This window comes from Drosophila rhopaloa, unplaced genomic scaffold, assembly GCF_018152115.1.
Source record: "Drosophila rhopaloa isolate 14029-0021.01 unplaced genomic scaffold, ASM1815211v1 contig_163, whole genome shotgun sequence".
Taxonomy (NCBI): Eukaryota; Metazoa; Arthropoda; class Insecta; order Diptera; family Drosophilidae; genus Drosophila; species Drosophila rhopaloa.
The window spans coordinates 3080095-3095073 of NW_025335043.1; the positions used below are offsets into that span (position 1 = coordinate 3080095).

The 14979-nt window shown below is 38.3% G+C and overlaps 2 protein-coding genes across 2 annotated transcripts; one reads left to right on the forward strand and one right to left on the reverse strand.

Annotated features, from left to right (window-relative positions):
• Positions 1-639: 639 nt before the first annotated feature.
• LOC108038277 (G2/mitotic-specific cyclin-A) lies at positions 640-8551 on the reverse strand. Its single transcript, XM_017115042.2, has 7 exons — positions 7934-8551; positions 6995-7191; positions 6689-6935; positions 2039-2262; positions 1754-1958; positions 1447-1694; positions 640-1387 (listed from the first exon to the last, which is right to left on the reverse strand). Exons 1-7 carry the CDS (start codon positions 8126-8128, stop codon positions 1249-1251), a joined length of 1455 nt encoding a protein of 484 aa, XP_016970531.1. The 5' UTR covers positions 8129-8551; the 3' UTR covers positions 640-1248.
• Positions 2831-4873, forward strand: LOC108038278 (RIB43A-like with coiled-coils protein 2). The gene is made up of 3 exons (XM_017115043.2): positions 2831-3113; positions 3323-3528; positions 3585-4873. The coding sequence occupies exons 2-3, from the start codon at positions 3403-3405 to the stop codon at positions 4602-4604; spliced, it is 1146 nt and encodes a 381-aa protein (XP_016970532.1). The 5' UTR covers positions 2831-3113; positions 3323-3402; the 3' UTR covers positions 4605-4873.
• Positions 8552-14979: the final 6428 nt, after the last annotated feature.

Genomic DNA, 14979 nt, shown 5'->3' on the forward strand with positions numbered 1-14979 from the left:
TTTTTAACCAAAATCACATTTTGATTACAATGGTTTGTATGCTCGCTAAAGCGTTAAGTAAAATACGAGTGCATGTATGTAGATGGTGGAAATGTATGTAAAGTTGCATTTAACAATTTTTGTTTTGTATTTTCAATTTATTCCCAGTAACACAAGATATATCGTGAATTCCCATTTTTTAAAACCAATTTAGAAGTTGTAGTTTAGTAGAGCTATATACTCTCAAAGTTCCAGATAATAATTAAAACAAGGTTATTATTCGCAAATTTTTTTGTTGTGCATGTCTTTCACAATTTTATTGAATACAATAGGTATATGGAATATACGGCTTGCGAGCACGACGCACTCGGCAATGCTATTATCGAATTACATTGAGTAGTTAGTACAATCATATAAGTTATGTTAGCGTAGAACCTCGTCAACTCGGTTTCTGCATTTAGCTATCGCTCTGTTTATGCTCTCAGCAACATCAATCCAACTACCGACCAGAAAGATTAGACTAAGTGTAGTAAGCGTCATTAGATTAATATGAATACGAGTTAAGCAGCAATTCACTGCCATTTGGACCAGATCAGGACGATTGGCTGTGCTGCTGTCGGGGGTTGGTTGTACGTTTGGTAGGCGGCTTAAGTAAGTGTCTTTTGTAAATATTGACGTTTGTATTTGTTTCGTGGTTCACAGAACATTCATGGCCTAATAGTTAGTATATAAATATGTTTTTGTAAAATAATTCTTCGAGCTGTTCCTGCAAAAGACACATTGTATACATCCATATGATTCAATTTATAAATACATAAAAATACATGGAGAACAGAAATTGATGAAGTGGTAACGTAAAATATAAAATATCGGTAGCCTGAGCAGAACAACTAGGTTCGGTGTGTGAATAGTGGGTTCTGCATTTTAGTTCAGCTCGTTGTTGGTCGGTTCGTTTTCTAAGACTGCCGCAGTTCCTACTGCTCACGCTTGGCGTGGCAAGCTCTCACCGTGGACAGACGTGAATGTTGGTGTTGGAAAGTGAACGTACTTGTTGGCAACTAATCTTTTATATGGCGCGCATATAAAATTGTCCAGTACTTGTTACGGGAGCTTGCCAATCGGCCAACCAATGCAGAGCTCGAATGCAACTGGTCTTGTGGCACCGAACTGCGATTCCTCAATTGCGTTAACTTAAAATTAAATCTACGAAATGGTACATGGAAACACTAAACTAAAATAAAATTTGACCATGGCAGAGGCGCAAAACACTTAAAACTTATAAAACAAATTCACGTTCTCCTGTTGCTGGCGCTGATTCTCATTTTGCTTGGCGTTATAGGCCTGGCAAAGCTGATCAAAGTCATCCTTGGTCAGCTCAATTGATTCGATCATAGCCACCTTCTTGTACCTGGTAAGAAATACGATAATTAGGAACTGCATAAATAGTTCTATAGCTTGCTGACGTACTTGTCTCTATTGTACTTTTCCCGCATGGCCTGCGTGTTGAGCTCCTTCGACGTTGTGTGGGTTTGGCACAGCTGCAGGACCACAGTTTTCAGGTCTTCCAGTTTGTAGGTTGTGATCTCCTCCAGCTGCGGCGTCCACATCTCCATGCCCAGGATATGACGAGCCAATGCGAGCGAAGCGGACGACATAAGTGAGGGCAAATATTGCAAGTACGTTTCTCCCTCCATTAGCGACAGTTCAGATATGTACTAAGGATAGAAATTGAGTTTGGAATGCTTTCGTAAACCTGTATTTGTTAGGAACCTACCAGTGTCAGGAACTTCAGCCTGTCGGGCATATCGCACAGCACAGCGTACGTGTTGATGAAGACATAAGCAGTCGGTGTGCATAGATCAAACGAAAGAATTTTCAGGATGACCTGCTCCATGCGCAGCACCTGCGCCTTGGTGTAGCTGTCGTCTGTGAGGAACACAAACTCACCCACCTCTGGAGGATAGATCTCCTCGTATTTCCTAGAAACAAATAGGGATAAATTATTAAACAAAATCCAAAAATACTTGACACAACTCTGGAAATCTAAATGACTACTTACGAGGCAATGTACATGGCTGCTGTGCCCACCAGCTGCAACTTTGAGCGGACCACCGCCATTAGGCTCAAGAAGCGATCCAGATAGAAGACGGAAAGGTAGAGCGTCTCAGTGTCCAGCTTGTACTCCTCGGAAACTTCCACCAGCCAATCAATCAGGATGGAGCGCATATTGTGACTAATGTCCTTCTGCCTGCGCATATAGAGTGGCTTAGGGCGATGCTTCTTCTGCAAAATTCAAACAAAAGATGGAAACGATTAGTCGGGTCAACAAATTAGCAAGAAACCCATAATTTGTAATTACTAACGCAAACTTTGCTTAGCTATGGATACTAAGACTTTTGGTTAAGCATAACAAGATTCTAATCTTTAACATATTTCGCACAAATTTTCGTTATGCTTGATGCCAGTCGCAAACAGCGTATTTATTTCCATAAATTTGTTTAGTTTGCGGCAAAAAACTGTGGTTTACTCTTAAAAAGCAATGAGTCTACTATTTGATACCTCTTAAAGAAATTTTATTTAATAACTATCCAATAAAATAAAATCGCTTTTCTAATCTTAAGTAACAAATTTGTTGGTTTAAAGGGTATTATAAATTGCCAAAAATGAATGGCCCTGCCTGGGAACCAAATTCAGTCCAGTCAACTCAAGCGTATCCCATAGGAGGAGTGGCCAGCAAACGCGAGTGAATCGAATTTACCAATTTTTATTTGTTTATTGGTTATTTTGTGGTACGTGAGCCGCATTCAAATTCCCAGTTCAAACGTGAAAATCTTTGCCAAAACGCCTATGTGGGCAATATGGACATTAGGTGTTTATTTAATGGTCGCTTTAACGATTATTGGACACGTCAAGCGCCACGGTCTGTACAAATGGAGGAAAGGTTTAGACCATTTTGCTTTCAATTGAAATACGTAATTGGTAAGAAAATAAGTACGGTTGGTTTTATTTTTGACTGCTGGCTGTAATAATGTTGTACAGTTGATGCCGAAATTATATATTCGTGAAATTTATGTAACTTGGGAAGAGAAAGTAACAAAAAAATCATGTGAAAGTTTTCAGACCTAAAAAACAAGGTAAATTAAATAATTTGTTTTGTCCATATTGGGCAAGATGCATTAAGCTCATTCAAGAATTATTATATTCCAAAAAGACTGAAGTTTGCAACCCAGAAAGTCCGACTGTACAAGAGTATTTAGTAGAGGCAAACAATAAACAAAGCACCCGGCAACCGGGCAAACAAACTCATCCGGAACTCAAATAAAATATTAATTTTTTCTTCCAGGGAAAGCCAGACATTTTTCAGACCTTACAAATCGAACAGAAATAAATATAGCTGTGTATATTTTGTACAATACCAACAAGATGACGCTCAAAATCGGAATATGCACTAAGCAGGATCTTGACGAGGCGATGAAGCTGCAGAAGCGGGAGCAGTACGAGGATGAGCGCAAGCGGCGCATCTTTAACGCCAAGCAGCGTCTCTACGGGGTAAGTAATCCGCAGTCGATTTGATGAACCAAATCCTCGAAGAAGTGTCTCCATAGCTCGACCTCGAAATGCTGGATAAGCAAATCCTGGAGAAGAAGAAAAAGCAAACCGCGCAGATGGAGTGCGACAAGAAGTTCGAAGAGCAGGAGCAGCTGCAGAAGCGCCTGATCTCGGCCCAGGAGAAGGAGTTGGAGAAGAAGCAGCGCGTGGTGGACTCCGATCTCAACTATTATCGCTGTCGCTATCAGCGCAAGGAGCAGCGTCGCGAATTCGACTTGAACGACCCGGATTTCCTGAAGAAGGCACGCCCAACCCGCGTAGCCGACGATGACATTACGCTGGGCGTGTCCAGTGCCCAGATCTTTCTGGGCGAGGATCTCTACAACGTTGAGCGGAAGGTGCGGCAGCGGGAACAGCAACGTGCCTGGCTAGATCAGCAGGTGCAGGAACGCAAACGGGCCGAGGATGCCCGCAAACAAGCCGAGACTCTGCAGATGGAGGACGTCGGGTGCCGGGACAGACACCTCCAGGAAATGGCCAAGTCCGATCACCAGATGCGCAACCAGGTTATCCATCGCGTGCGTCAGTTTAACATTAACATGGCCAAGCAAAAGCAATTGGATCGCGAGCGGGAAAAACGTGAAAAATACGAGGATGACATGGCCGAGATCTACAACATGCTCTCCAGCGACATGCTCACCGAAAATCCGGATGTGGCCCAATCGCCTACCGACCCGAACAAGAAGATTGCTTTCATGTATCGTGGCATGACGCCGGAAGAGCTTCGCGTGTTTCGTTTGGGCCAGGAGCAGCAGCTCCGTTTAGCAACGCAGCGCAAAACTGAGGCCCAGATGATGGACAAGCAGTGGGAGCAGTATGCCATCAACATGGATCGCACCCTGGTGCTCCATCAGATCGAGGATGATCGCCGACGTAAGGCGGAATTCGACGAACTGATGCGGGCCAATTCCAAGTTGGCCGTGGAGCAGGATAAACAGCGAAAGGAAGCCCTTGTGGCTTTGAGCAATGCCGTATCTGACGATTTTTACGATCAGTTCAACAAGAACTCACGTTAATTGATTCGACAACATGTTCCCAACTTACAGAAAAAATATAAAGAACCCGAATATTGTGACCTGAACGCGATTGGGAAGTTGTCTCGCATCTTGTATGTGGGGCGATTTTCCACACGTGTCCAGGACACATCGAATTTGAAACACTAACTAGAGCATGGTCGGGAAAATAGTGAAAAAAAATTTGTATGTTCATGTTACATCCAAAGAATACAAATAAATACAAATTAACAAAACGTAAGCCTAAACTAGCACCTTATTTGGATATTACATCTAAGCAACGGAATATTAACCAACCAATAATTTAATTCGTTAATTTTCTTTCAAATAAACCATAATATTACATTATAATTGAACATGTAATGCTGAAATGTTTTATGTTAAAATTAAATGCTTATAGAAATTGGTATTTTAGGTTGATCTGATTTCAAAATATAAAAAAGGATTAAAAATGTGAGCTTTGTTAGTTTCAGTGGAATTACTTAAATTTAAATAAGAATATACGTTTTGTATTCTTAATATACTGGAGCTTGAGGGTTATGCAGGTGTACGCTGATGTTATGCAGGTTATGCATACTAAATTGCAAAAACATCGTAATTATTATGTTTAAACAAACTATTCTCAACTTTGGCCAATTCCGGCACAAAAGAACCCGAGCAAAACGTGTCAACAATAATTATGACTATTTTTGCTTTTCGCTACAGGAAAAACATAGCCTGGCCGCAAGAAAGCAGCAGCAATTAGCTGCAAGTCAAATTCCATTAGTTCCGAGTTGTCTGCGTCTGTCGGGGAAATAGTGAATAGTGAGCAATGCGCGGAGTCGAAACGAGAAAACGAAGAAGAGTCAATAATACCGACGAAGGATGAGACGCAGGCGAGCGATTCCCGCCCGATAAACATGTGCCGGCGTCCGGAGAAAAAGAGGGAACGGGAACCCACGGACCCAGAAACAGGCATCGTTGCGTGAAGCGAATGCCACATTAGGGTGCGACAGGGTCCGTCTTCCTGTTCCCTTACCCCCTCCCTCTCCTTATGAATAGAAAAATTACGTCTGCCTGCGTCTGTACACAAACATGAAATGCACATGGCCAAGGAATAGACAGGGGGTAAGTAATAAAAAGAAAACAACGAAAAACCAAGGTACTCAAGGGGAGAATCCCTACCAGACGGCATTTTTTTCTTATCGCGGTATCTTGATTTTCCCTATCTTGACCAAAAAAAACTTGTCTACAACATGTTTTAAAATAATTATGTGAAGAACTAAACACATTGAAACTAAACCATTTTATTTAAACCTTTATATCTCAAGTAAATGTTTCTTAAATTCACTTAATAAACACAGCATTTTCTATAAATTAATTTAACTTATTTAGTAAATTTCTTAAGAATAAATACGCTTACTTCGTTTGACTGATATTTTGTAATTATTATTCTTGCTCGATAAGATTGCACAATGCACATCAAAAATCGGCCAAACTATGACGACGTAAACAAACTTTCCTAATCACTTTTTTTTTAAGTCTAACGTCGAAAAATTAATTAGATTATAAATTGTTACTTTGTTGTACTCCTAAATATAGACGTTTTTATTATTTCGGACGACTTTATCATAAAGCTCTCTTAGGAAAGATCGGAAAATTAATTAGAAAAACGTAACATCGTATAGCGGCGTAGGTTCAAATCTCGCTCGAGTCTATTTTTTTCGATAAAAACTTTTTGTTATTTAAATATTCTAAATATACATTCAAATATGCCAGTACATATCTCGATAACAATGATTTAGTTAAACAATAAATTTTGGTAGGAGCTGTTTCTAATAATCTCTTACACCCCCATCTATGTTTTCATCGTCTTGACAATCACGAAAAGCCCTATTTAATGTTAAATTAAATTGGAATTATTATGTAAACTGATAATAATATTAATGAATAATAATATAATATAATATTTTTAAATGACAATAAATCGGAAATGTCTCAAATTAATCTTGATCAAATTTTAAAATATAAAGAGGAATCGTATTAATTTTATATCCAAGATAGTTTTAAAACTTTTACAAGTAAAAACACAAGTTTTAGGGACTTACCTCGCTCTCCCGGAAATTTTGAAGTATGTCCATTTGGTACTGGACCACTTCGAAGAATCGCTGGCGATCGTTGCGCGGTGGCAACTCCTTAACTTGTCCCCCTGGCGTGGCTCCCGATTCGATGATGTCGTTTGACTGGATGGAACCAAGAATCGAGCGATCCACCGACATGGGTGACAAGACATCCGTGACGGACATGGGCGTGCCATCCAAGTCGCAGTCGACGAACTCCTTTTGCACAACATCGCTGGAGGAAGTTGGAAAACATTCAAGTTTGTAGGAAAAACCAATACCATTAAAACTTACATCTTTACGGCATATTGGTTTTCTTTATAGGCCATGGAGGCCAAGGATTTGCCAGGTGGTGCCACCTGGGTGTCGCAGTTATCCTCGTATACGGAGAATGTCTTAAACTGCTCCACCACGGGCACCACATTCGATTTCTTGGCAGCATACTCCACATTTTCATCGACAACGTGGTTCCTTACGTCACGAAAGACTTGCTAAAAGGAGCAAAAGAAAGATTAATAAACAGATCGTAATATGATGTCATATTATGGACGAATCGAAGGTTATTTGAAAACAGATGCCAGAATTCTAAATTTTATTATTATTACCCTAAAATTATTACTAATTATTAAGCAACGGTGGTATTTGAGCCTTAACTTTTTGCCAACGAAGGCATATTGTCGACGCTCTTAGTCATCATAGCTGAATAAGTTTAGTTTATTTATCTTCACTTAATATTATTCAAATATTTGGATGATGAAAGCATTTTTGACTAACTATTTTGACCTGCGCATTTAGATAGGATATGTTGCAGCACAAATAAGGGTTAACAATTGCCCCATTCCATTTGGTATGATCCTGTTATTTGGTTGCGCGCCTTTCCTTGGCTTCCCATGGAGCGGCGATGTGTGCGTGACAGTGCGGGGGTAATTGCATTTGCTCTTGCTTTACTCTTTGTTCCGCTGATTTGTTGTTGCACTTTAAAAAAGGCGCGCATTTGCAAGGCTTTGTGCTATTTTCTAGGTTAGATTATAGGCTAGGCGCGCAAATTAGCAAAGGCTAACTAAAAAGAGCGATTGATAAAAAAGAAAGAGTGAAAAGAGCATGAAAAAGGACAGAAAACCACCACCTCTCAGCGCACACACTCACCAGTGCGGCTATTTGAAGATCCCACCACCACCATTAAAAATAAACGGCAGCTGCATTGGAATTAATAGAAACGGGAACGGTACTTACCACTTTCCCGATAGGACGCGGCACATTGTTGTTGCCATTAAGCACGGCGAAATTTGCCCGTGGCGCAAGCGCATTTTTCTCTGATTTCCCAGCGATTACGGCCAGCGGTTGCTTAGAGTTCTTCACTCCGGCCGGAATTTTTATGCCCGGGTTCTCCTTGTTGCTAATGTCCTGGTGGATCTGGAAACTGGCCATCGTGTCCTCCTTTTTGTTCCTTTCTTCGTCTGCTAAGATGGAGTCTTGTCTCGCTGTTCTCTTTGTTCCCCTTTTTCGCTAAGCGTTGCTGTTGTTGTTTTTTCTTATGCTCGACGCTCACACCAACACACACACACTATCGCAGGCTCATATGCTCAACGACGCACACATGAATAAATGAAGGCAAATTTTATCATCAAAAAATTGACGCTTAAATTACACGCACACACACAGGTTTGTAAAGAATTCATTTGACTTTCAATTTCTATAGCATTTTGTGTCACGGGAGCGTTGGAATTTGTTTCCTTGTTTTGTATACGCTCACACGGATTCTGCTAATATAATATTCACTATTTTGAAACTCCGTACTTGTTGTGTGGATCACGGTTGAAAAGCAATTGCTAGCTTCGTTTGATTTTTTCCCGGTCAACACGTCGTAGGTGACTGAGATGGCAATACCTGCTTATCGATAGTTCCTGATGCTTATCGATGATTACGCAAGTGTGATCGTGCGCCAGGCGCTAGTGCATATTATCACTCGTGCCAGTGTTGGTAACTCCAATAGAGCGGGAAATTTAAAATTTAACTGCAACTTTTTTTTATTACTTTAATTTATTTTGGTTTATAATTTTTTGTTACTATTGCTTATTAAAAAAATAATTTTTATGACTTAATTTTTGCCTTTTTATTGTATATCTTAGAAAGTATATATCAGTTGGAGCGTTTCCTGGTTTTTATCTCCAGTTGTAGTGATCCGGTTATCAAACTAATTTTACTCGCAACAGAAAGTTCATATTCCTATATAAATTTTAAGAATTAGTTTGCTAAGATCAATTCCGAGCCATTTTGAATAAGATGGATAAGTCAAGAATGGGCATAAAAGGCACCTTGAAAAGATACACATTTAGACCGATGTTAATTATAGCCTTTATAGCCTTTATTCTAAGAAAAATCTTTACAAGGTCATACTCTCATATTTAAAAGTTCCATTGAGCTGGAACAATTAAAGCCTTTTCGGATTTTATTCGTGTATTTTTAACGTGGAATTGGCTCTTGAACTGTTTTAACTTTTTGTGTTTTATCACTTAAACGTTTTAAAAAAGATGAAAAATATTCAATTACTAATAAGAAGAATCATCAATGACTGAAGTCGGTTAAGCAGGACTCAATATAATAAATAAACAGGCGAACAACTTAAATTTTCATTTCGGAAGAAAATTGTCGACATAATAATAAAATTTTGTTTCTAATTTTGACCAAAATTTAATTTAATATATGTATAATACCAAACTTAACATTTGCTTAATAAGTACTAATTGCTGGGGCCTTCGACTAATTACTATACTTCCAAATTGGTATTCAAAATTCTAGTTTTATGCCTTTCTTTTAAGTCGTTTATGCTTAATGCCTATAGAAAGTGTTATAGTGGTGGTGATTTTAGCAATTTAGGGATATCTTCGGCTTGTCCTTGGGTTGAATAGTCGAGTTTTCCAAAGGTTATGGTCTTTAAGCGCCTTTTCTGGATGAAATCGGCTCGGAAGGACACTCGCATGCCGGCGCTGCAGATGCCTTAAGACAAACCGCCGCAGGACTCCTGGTTTTGGCATTGTCCTGCTCCTTTGGCCGTAGCCTTAAGATGAGAACGGCGGGTGGCTGATGGACATCACCGTTCGTTGACCCAGTTGCAATCAGTGATGAGGAAGCAATAACTATTTTTGGTACCTAGATAAAAAAGAAGGAAAATGTACATGTCCTAAAATATATGTATAGGTGGGCTAATGGTATATACCAACCTGGAAGTATCTTAAGACTTTCTGTTTATAATTATTTATAATTTTGGGTTTTCAGGGTTAATAAAGTATCAAAAATTGATAACTTACATATTTTGTATATAGCTTTATAAAGCCATATATCATATTGTTACTCTTTTTTGCACAATTTTCTCTGTATGATGTACTTTAATACATTCGCAATGTGCCTATATAGGTACCCGATTTTTCCCTCCACTAGTTGCAGTTGCATGTGGTAAGGACTCGCGCTCAAAATGCATTTTGTATGTACGACTGCGAGTCCATTGTCCTTCTACCTGGACTCAGGGACTCTAGGACCCCAAAGGTCGGTTTGCATTTGCGTTGACTCTTCTTGCAAGAAATGGCTGTGCAAAACGCAAGGAATGTTGGCCAAGTGTGCGGATACGTGAGCTGTTTTCCATTATTTTAAGGGATTTTTTTCCTCACTCACACATGAATGTCCATAACGCTCATTGTTTACACATTTCTGTAGTTTTCTGATGTAAGAAAGTTAGTTTCCGGGGCGGCAGTTGCAAGATATCTTGTGCAAGACAATGCAAAATCTCATACACCTTTCACTCACTATCCTAAGGCGATTCAGCTGCTCCAGAAAATTGATTTTTCTCCCCACAAACAATTTCTGTAGATAAATAGAAAAAATTATGAACGCACAGAGAAAAAGTTTCCTTATTTTCGTTACATTTTTCATAGCTCTATTCGCCCTGTATTATTTAATTATTATTACAATTAATTGACCTTTGAAAAAAAGAGAGAAAAGAGGAATTTGAATAACCAACATTGATTAATTGTAATAATGAGCGTTTAGAAGTGTGAAGGTTTTTAGATTAAAGAGATTTAATGAATAGACATCAAATTGTAAATCAACAAAATGACCCATATAAAAACAAAAAGCACGCACATTCATTAATTTAAATTATATATATAAAAAACTGCGAGATTTAATTTAAATACTCATATTAATATGCATGAACATTTTTTATTATAGTAAACTGACCGAGTACTTTATTCTGCGAGAACAAAATGAAAACGAAATTAATACTAAATTTACTTTTACATAAAAACGTTTAATTCTTTATTAGTTTTTGAATAAGTGGATATATCACGAAATGGTTTAAAATTAAGCTATGAAATTAATTAATGGAAAAAAAAATAAAACGATCATAAAAAATGTATCGTTTACTTATAGAAAAAATGTTTATTTTTGATGGCTTTAATAGGTGATTTAAAATGTATTAAATACACCAAAATCGAGGCGACAACTTGGTGGTCAGCAACAACTACCAAATAAGCGGTTTAAGTTCTTTTTGTCTGGCTAGAAAGAATTTTTGTCACTTACATATAGATAAATAGGTGGGAAAGCAGACAACCAGACTTTCCTTTTTTGGGGGAGACACATTTGTTCCGACGGCTCCATTTGCTGAAGAACTATTGATTGACATCTCACTTGTTGTGGCCAGGATGGGAAAGTCGATGGAGGGACAGACTGGCGCCAGTTGGTTTTGAGGCTTTCGGTTAAACAATCGCACCCAGTGAAAATAAAAACGAATTAACCGCAGAGCAGAAACTTTCGACTCGGCCAACTGTTTGTGGGATTGGGCAGTCAGGGCCAGAAACTGAAAATGAAACTTAAACAGGGGCGGCCGCAGAAAGTTTTAATCGCCGGGCAGACCAGGACCTCCAGGGATTTTATCCAGACTCCAAATGGGGGACCATCTAATGGGGATTAAAGTGTTTCTGTTTGTCAGGCAAACTATTCGGCCACTATGCGTTTACTCAGGGAGTTGTGGAAGATTTAAAATGCAAATAGAGCTATAGAAATTTTAAATTTACTATTTAGAACTAAGAATTTATGTAAATGAACTTATAATAACTAAGTGGGTTGACTGTATCAAGTTAATTTAATTTCCGAAAAAATTAGCCCATTCTAAAACACAGTTTTGTAGATTGCAGCAAATTATTATTATTTTAATTTTTAGGATAATAATAGAAATGTTTTTTGTAACTGTTGTTATATAACATGACTATATTACGCTATTTACATTAGTCAAAATATAATATTTTTGCTTTGACTACTTATAAAATTTCAACGAAATAATTTGATACATAAGAAAATCCTAACACCGATTAATTTTTTGAAACTGTTCAAAGAGTTAAAAGCCCAGAAATTCTTTCAAATTTGTATTAGCATTGGTTTTGGTTTCTAATATTTTAAAATTTGTTCTAAAAATTGAATCTATTATTATCATAAAAAAACTTTTTGTTTATTCGATTTGCTTTCTTTTTTGATGTAAAAATTGCAGGTATGTTAATATCCTGGACTCATTGAACCGTGCTCAGTGCGTGTTGAGGTGTGAAAATGTGGCCATCAACCATCGCAAATCCCATCACTCTCACTCGAGGTCCAATTCGAAGCGATGAAACTGTGCCAGGCAAGTCAAAATAATTACTTATTAATGTGAGTAATAGCGCCGAGCCGGGGGAACACTGCGAGTAGGCTGTGGGCCGTTGGTCGATTTCAGTTCGAAATAATCGTGATTAATGGCCGTGATTGCCGGCAGGTGACAGCAGTTAGCGGACTGGGCCCTTCAAGGAATGGGGCCTTGCAGGGCAGCAAAAAATGACTTAAAAGTCTATTAAACATTTCTCAAGGACATTCGGGGTGGCCTTTCCCTTTCCCGTTGCCGTACATTTTTCACAATTCACGGAGCTCCGACGAAGCGCAATAAAAATGTATGCTCAATTAATTTCGGCATGCGGAATTCTGGGAGAGGGGTCGAAAATCGATCATCTATTTCCCGGTCAATGGTAATTATTGCTACGCCCCACCAAGCAGTGGACCATATTTGAGAGAAATCTCTGCAAAATTAGCGACAGTTGATGGACGGTAATTACATTAAATCCCGGAAATTCGGGACACTGATTTCGATTACGAGTAGTTGTAAATGGTGAAATCATAAATATAAAACTTAACTTGTTTTTGTTAATATTTGTATGCCCAACTTTGCGGATTGTATAAAAAAGATCTGTTAATTTAAAAAAATATTTTTAATTTCAGCAACAACAACAGTGAAAAAGTCAACAGTGAAAAAGTCTTGAAAATGTGACATAAAGTCCTGAAGTACTTAAGAAACCGGATAAGTTATATTTCCTCCAGTGCACTTATATATACTCCTCTTTAATCCCGATTTTCACAGGATAATCCGCCAATGACATTTAGTGGCCAGCTTTGCAGGTGTGAAGTGATTTACTTAGCGTATTAATTTCCATTATCAACGTACTTGACTGAATCCGTGGATTATGGAATTGTCAGAGTGTGAATTTGTGCATTAAGCTTCTTGTCCATCGCTGATGCACTTTCCCCGCCAGTGAAAGCATAAAGAAAACGCTGGAAAAGAGCATGGAACAACAAAAAAGGACTTCATTTAATTGGATTTTTTTTGGCCCTGCTGCCAAGGACTTGCAGAGCGGATCAACGGCAAGGAGCATCAGTTGTCCTGCCCAGCGCTGCTCAAAAGAAAATATTTGGCAGCGAAAAGTCCGCGGAGGGCGAGAGTGTCCCTTCGAGTCCTTCGACAGGCGACACAGGACAAAAGCGCCGCCCGAAGCGCATTTTCCTCTTTTCCCGGCATCGCGCCTTTGAAGTTCTGCTGCGAATTTCTTAAAGCAATGCGGTTGAATTTCACGAATCTCTGGGATTATCACAAGCAAAGCTAGAAAGACCCACTCTAAAAATAGTTCCTTTAAAGTAGTGATGGTAAGGACACTATTTTTGTAGCTCTTTAGGCAATAGTTATGCATTTGGGAATTTATTATTTAGCTAAAGCTAACAGGCATAACATTTTAAAGATAATACAATATGTTCCTAAATCTGTTCCTTATCATTATTTTACTCTGTTAAAAATTTAAAAAGTTAAGTATAATCTTGTAAAAAAAGTATGTTTCAGCTTTAAAGAGCTCAACCATATTAAGTTTTACTTACATTTCGGAGAATTGAAAAAAAATGTACTGTCTAAAATTATTAATATTTAATTGTTAATTTATATATATTTCGTTGTAAAATGAAGGCGAATTTAGTATATTGCAATTAAATTCCTGCACATACAATTTATTCCTTGTTTGGACTCATTTTCCGGTAGTCCAATTTCACAAGGGGTCAAAATCCTGCGGAGTGGAGTTCGAGAACTGTTTCAGCGAAATGAAAAACCCAAAGTTTTGCCCAACTTTTCGGGGACCGCCACAGAAAGGGTGAAATTGTTACGAGTGGATGGCAGGCAAATAATAATAATAATAGCAATAACCGAAATAAAGCTCCAAATAAAAGTTGCTTAGGGTTTTGTTGGCCCTTTTTTGCGGGCTGCCTCTTGAAATTGTCGCCGAGATTATTGTTGTTATTTGTGATGTTTCTGTTGCATACAGTTGATAATTTGTTCAAAAGTTCGAGTTGCCACTTTGTTGTTGGCCAGGACGAAAACGGGAGGAAGTCCCTTTTACTCTTGCTGTCCTGCAGATTTGAGCTCGGTTCCATTCCGTTTCTGGGGCAAAACAAAATGTTGATGGCTTTTTTATCGACTCACCTGCAGAAGCCGTATTTCTTCATCTGGCTTTCATTTCGAGCCACTCGAGTCCTGCTTTTTCCATTTTCTTATCCTTAACAGTCCTTTTGCTTTTTAGCCATTTCTCCACTTGAGTCCTGAACATTGTTCAAAAGTCCTTAAACCGTTGATGAACTGAACACCTGAACGAGGAGCAGGTGGGTTTAGGAGTTACATAGTGTTGTTACTGGGTCTTCGACTATTTATTTAATGCTGCTACCTTGCTTAACATTTTAATTGAAGTCGATGTTCAATTGATTTAATTGTTCTTTTATTTATTGTGTATTTATTAAGTGCAAGAAATGTTGTAAATGTCGAATTTACATATTAATTGGACCCTTTCAGATTTTATAAAGAAACTTGTAAAAATAACTTGGAAAAGGTTTAACTAATTTGTTGGTAAAGTAGTTTTCATGAAAGCCGTTTTATGAAAATATATTGCAATGTT

Excerpts from the sequence above, each read along its gene's own strand:
- LOC108038278 (XM_017115043.2), top strand. The coding sequence starts at position 3,403 with ATGACGCTCAAAATCGGAATATGCACTAAGCAGGATCTTGACGAGGCG. Across the intron at positions 3,529-3,584 it reads CCAAGCAGCGTCTCTACGGG|CTCGACCTCGAAATGCTGGA; the intron begins GTAAGTAATCCG and ends GTGTCTCCATAG.
- LOC108038277 (XM_017115042.2), bottom strand. The coding sequence starts at position 8,128 with ATGGCCAGTTTCCAGATCCACCAGGACATTAGCAACAAGGAGAACCCG. Across the intron at positions 6,936-6,994 it reads AACCAATATGCCGTAAAGAT|CGATGTTGTGCAAAAGGAGT; the intron begins GTAAGTTTTAAT and ends AACTTCCTCCAG. Across the intron at positions 1,388-1,446 it reads GAAAAGTACAATAGAGACAA|GTACAAGAAGGTGGCTATGA; the intron begins GTACGTCAGCAA and ends ATTTCTTACCAG.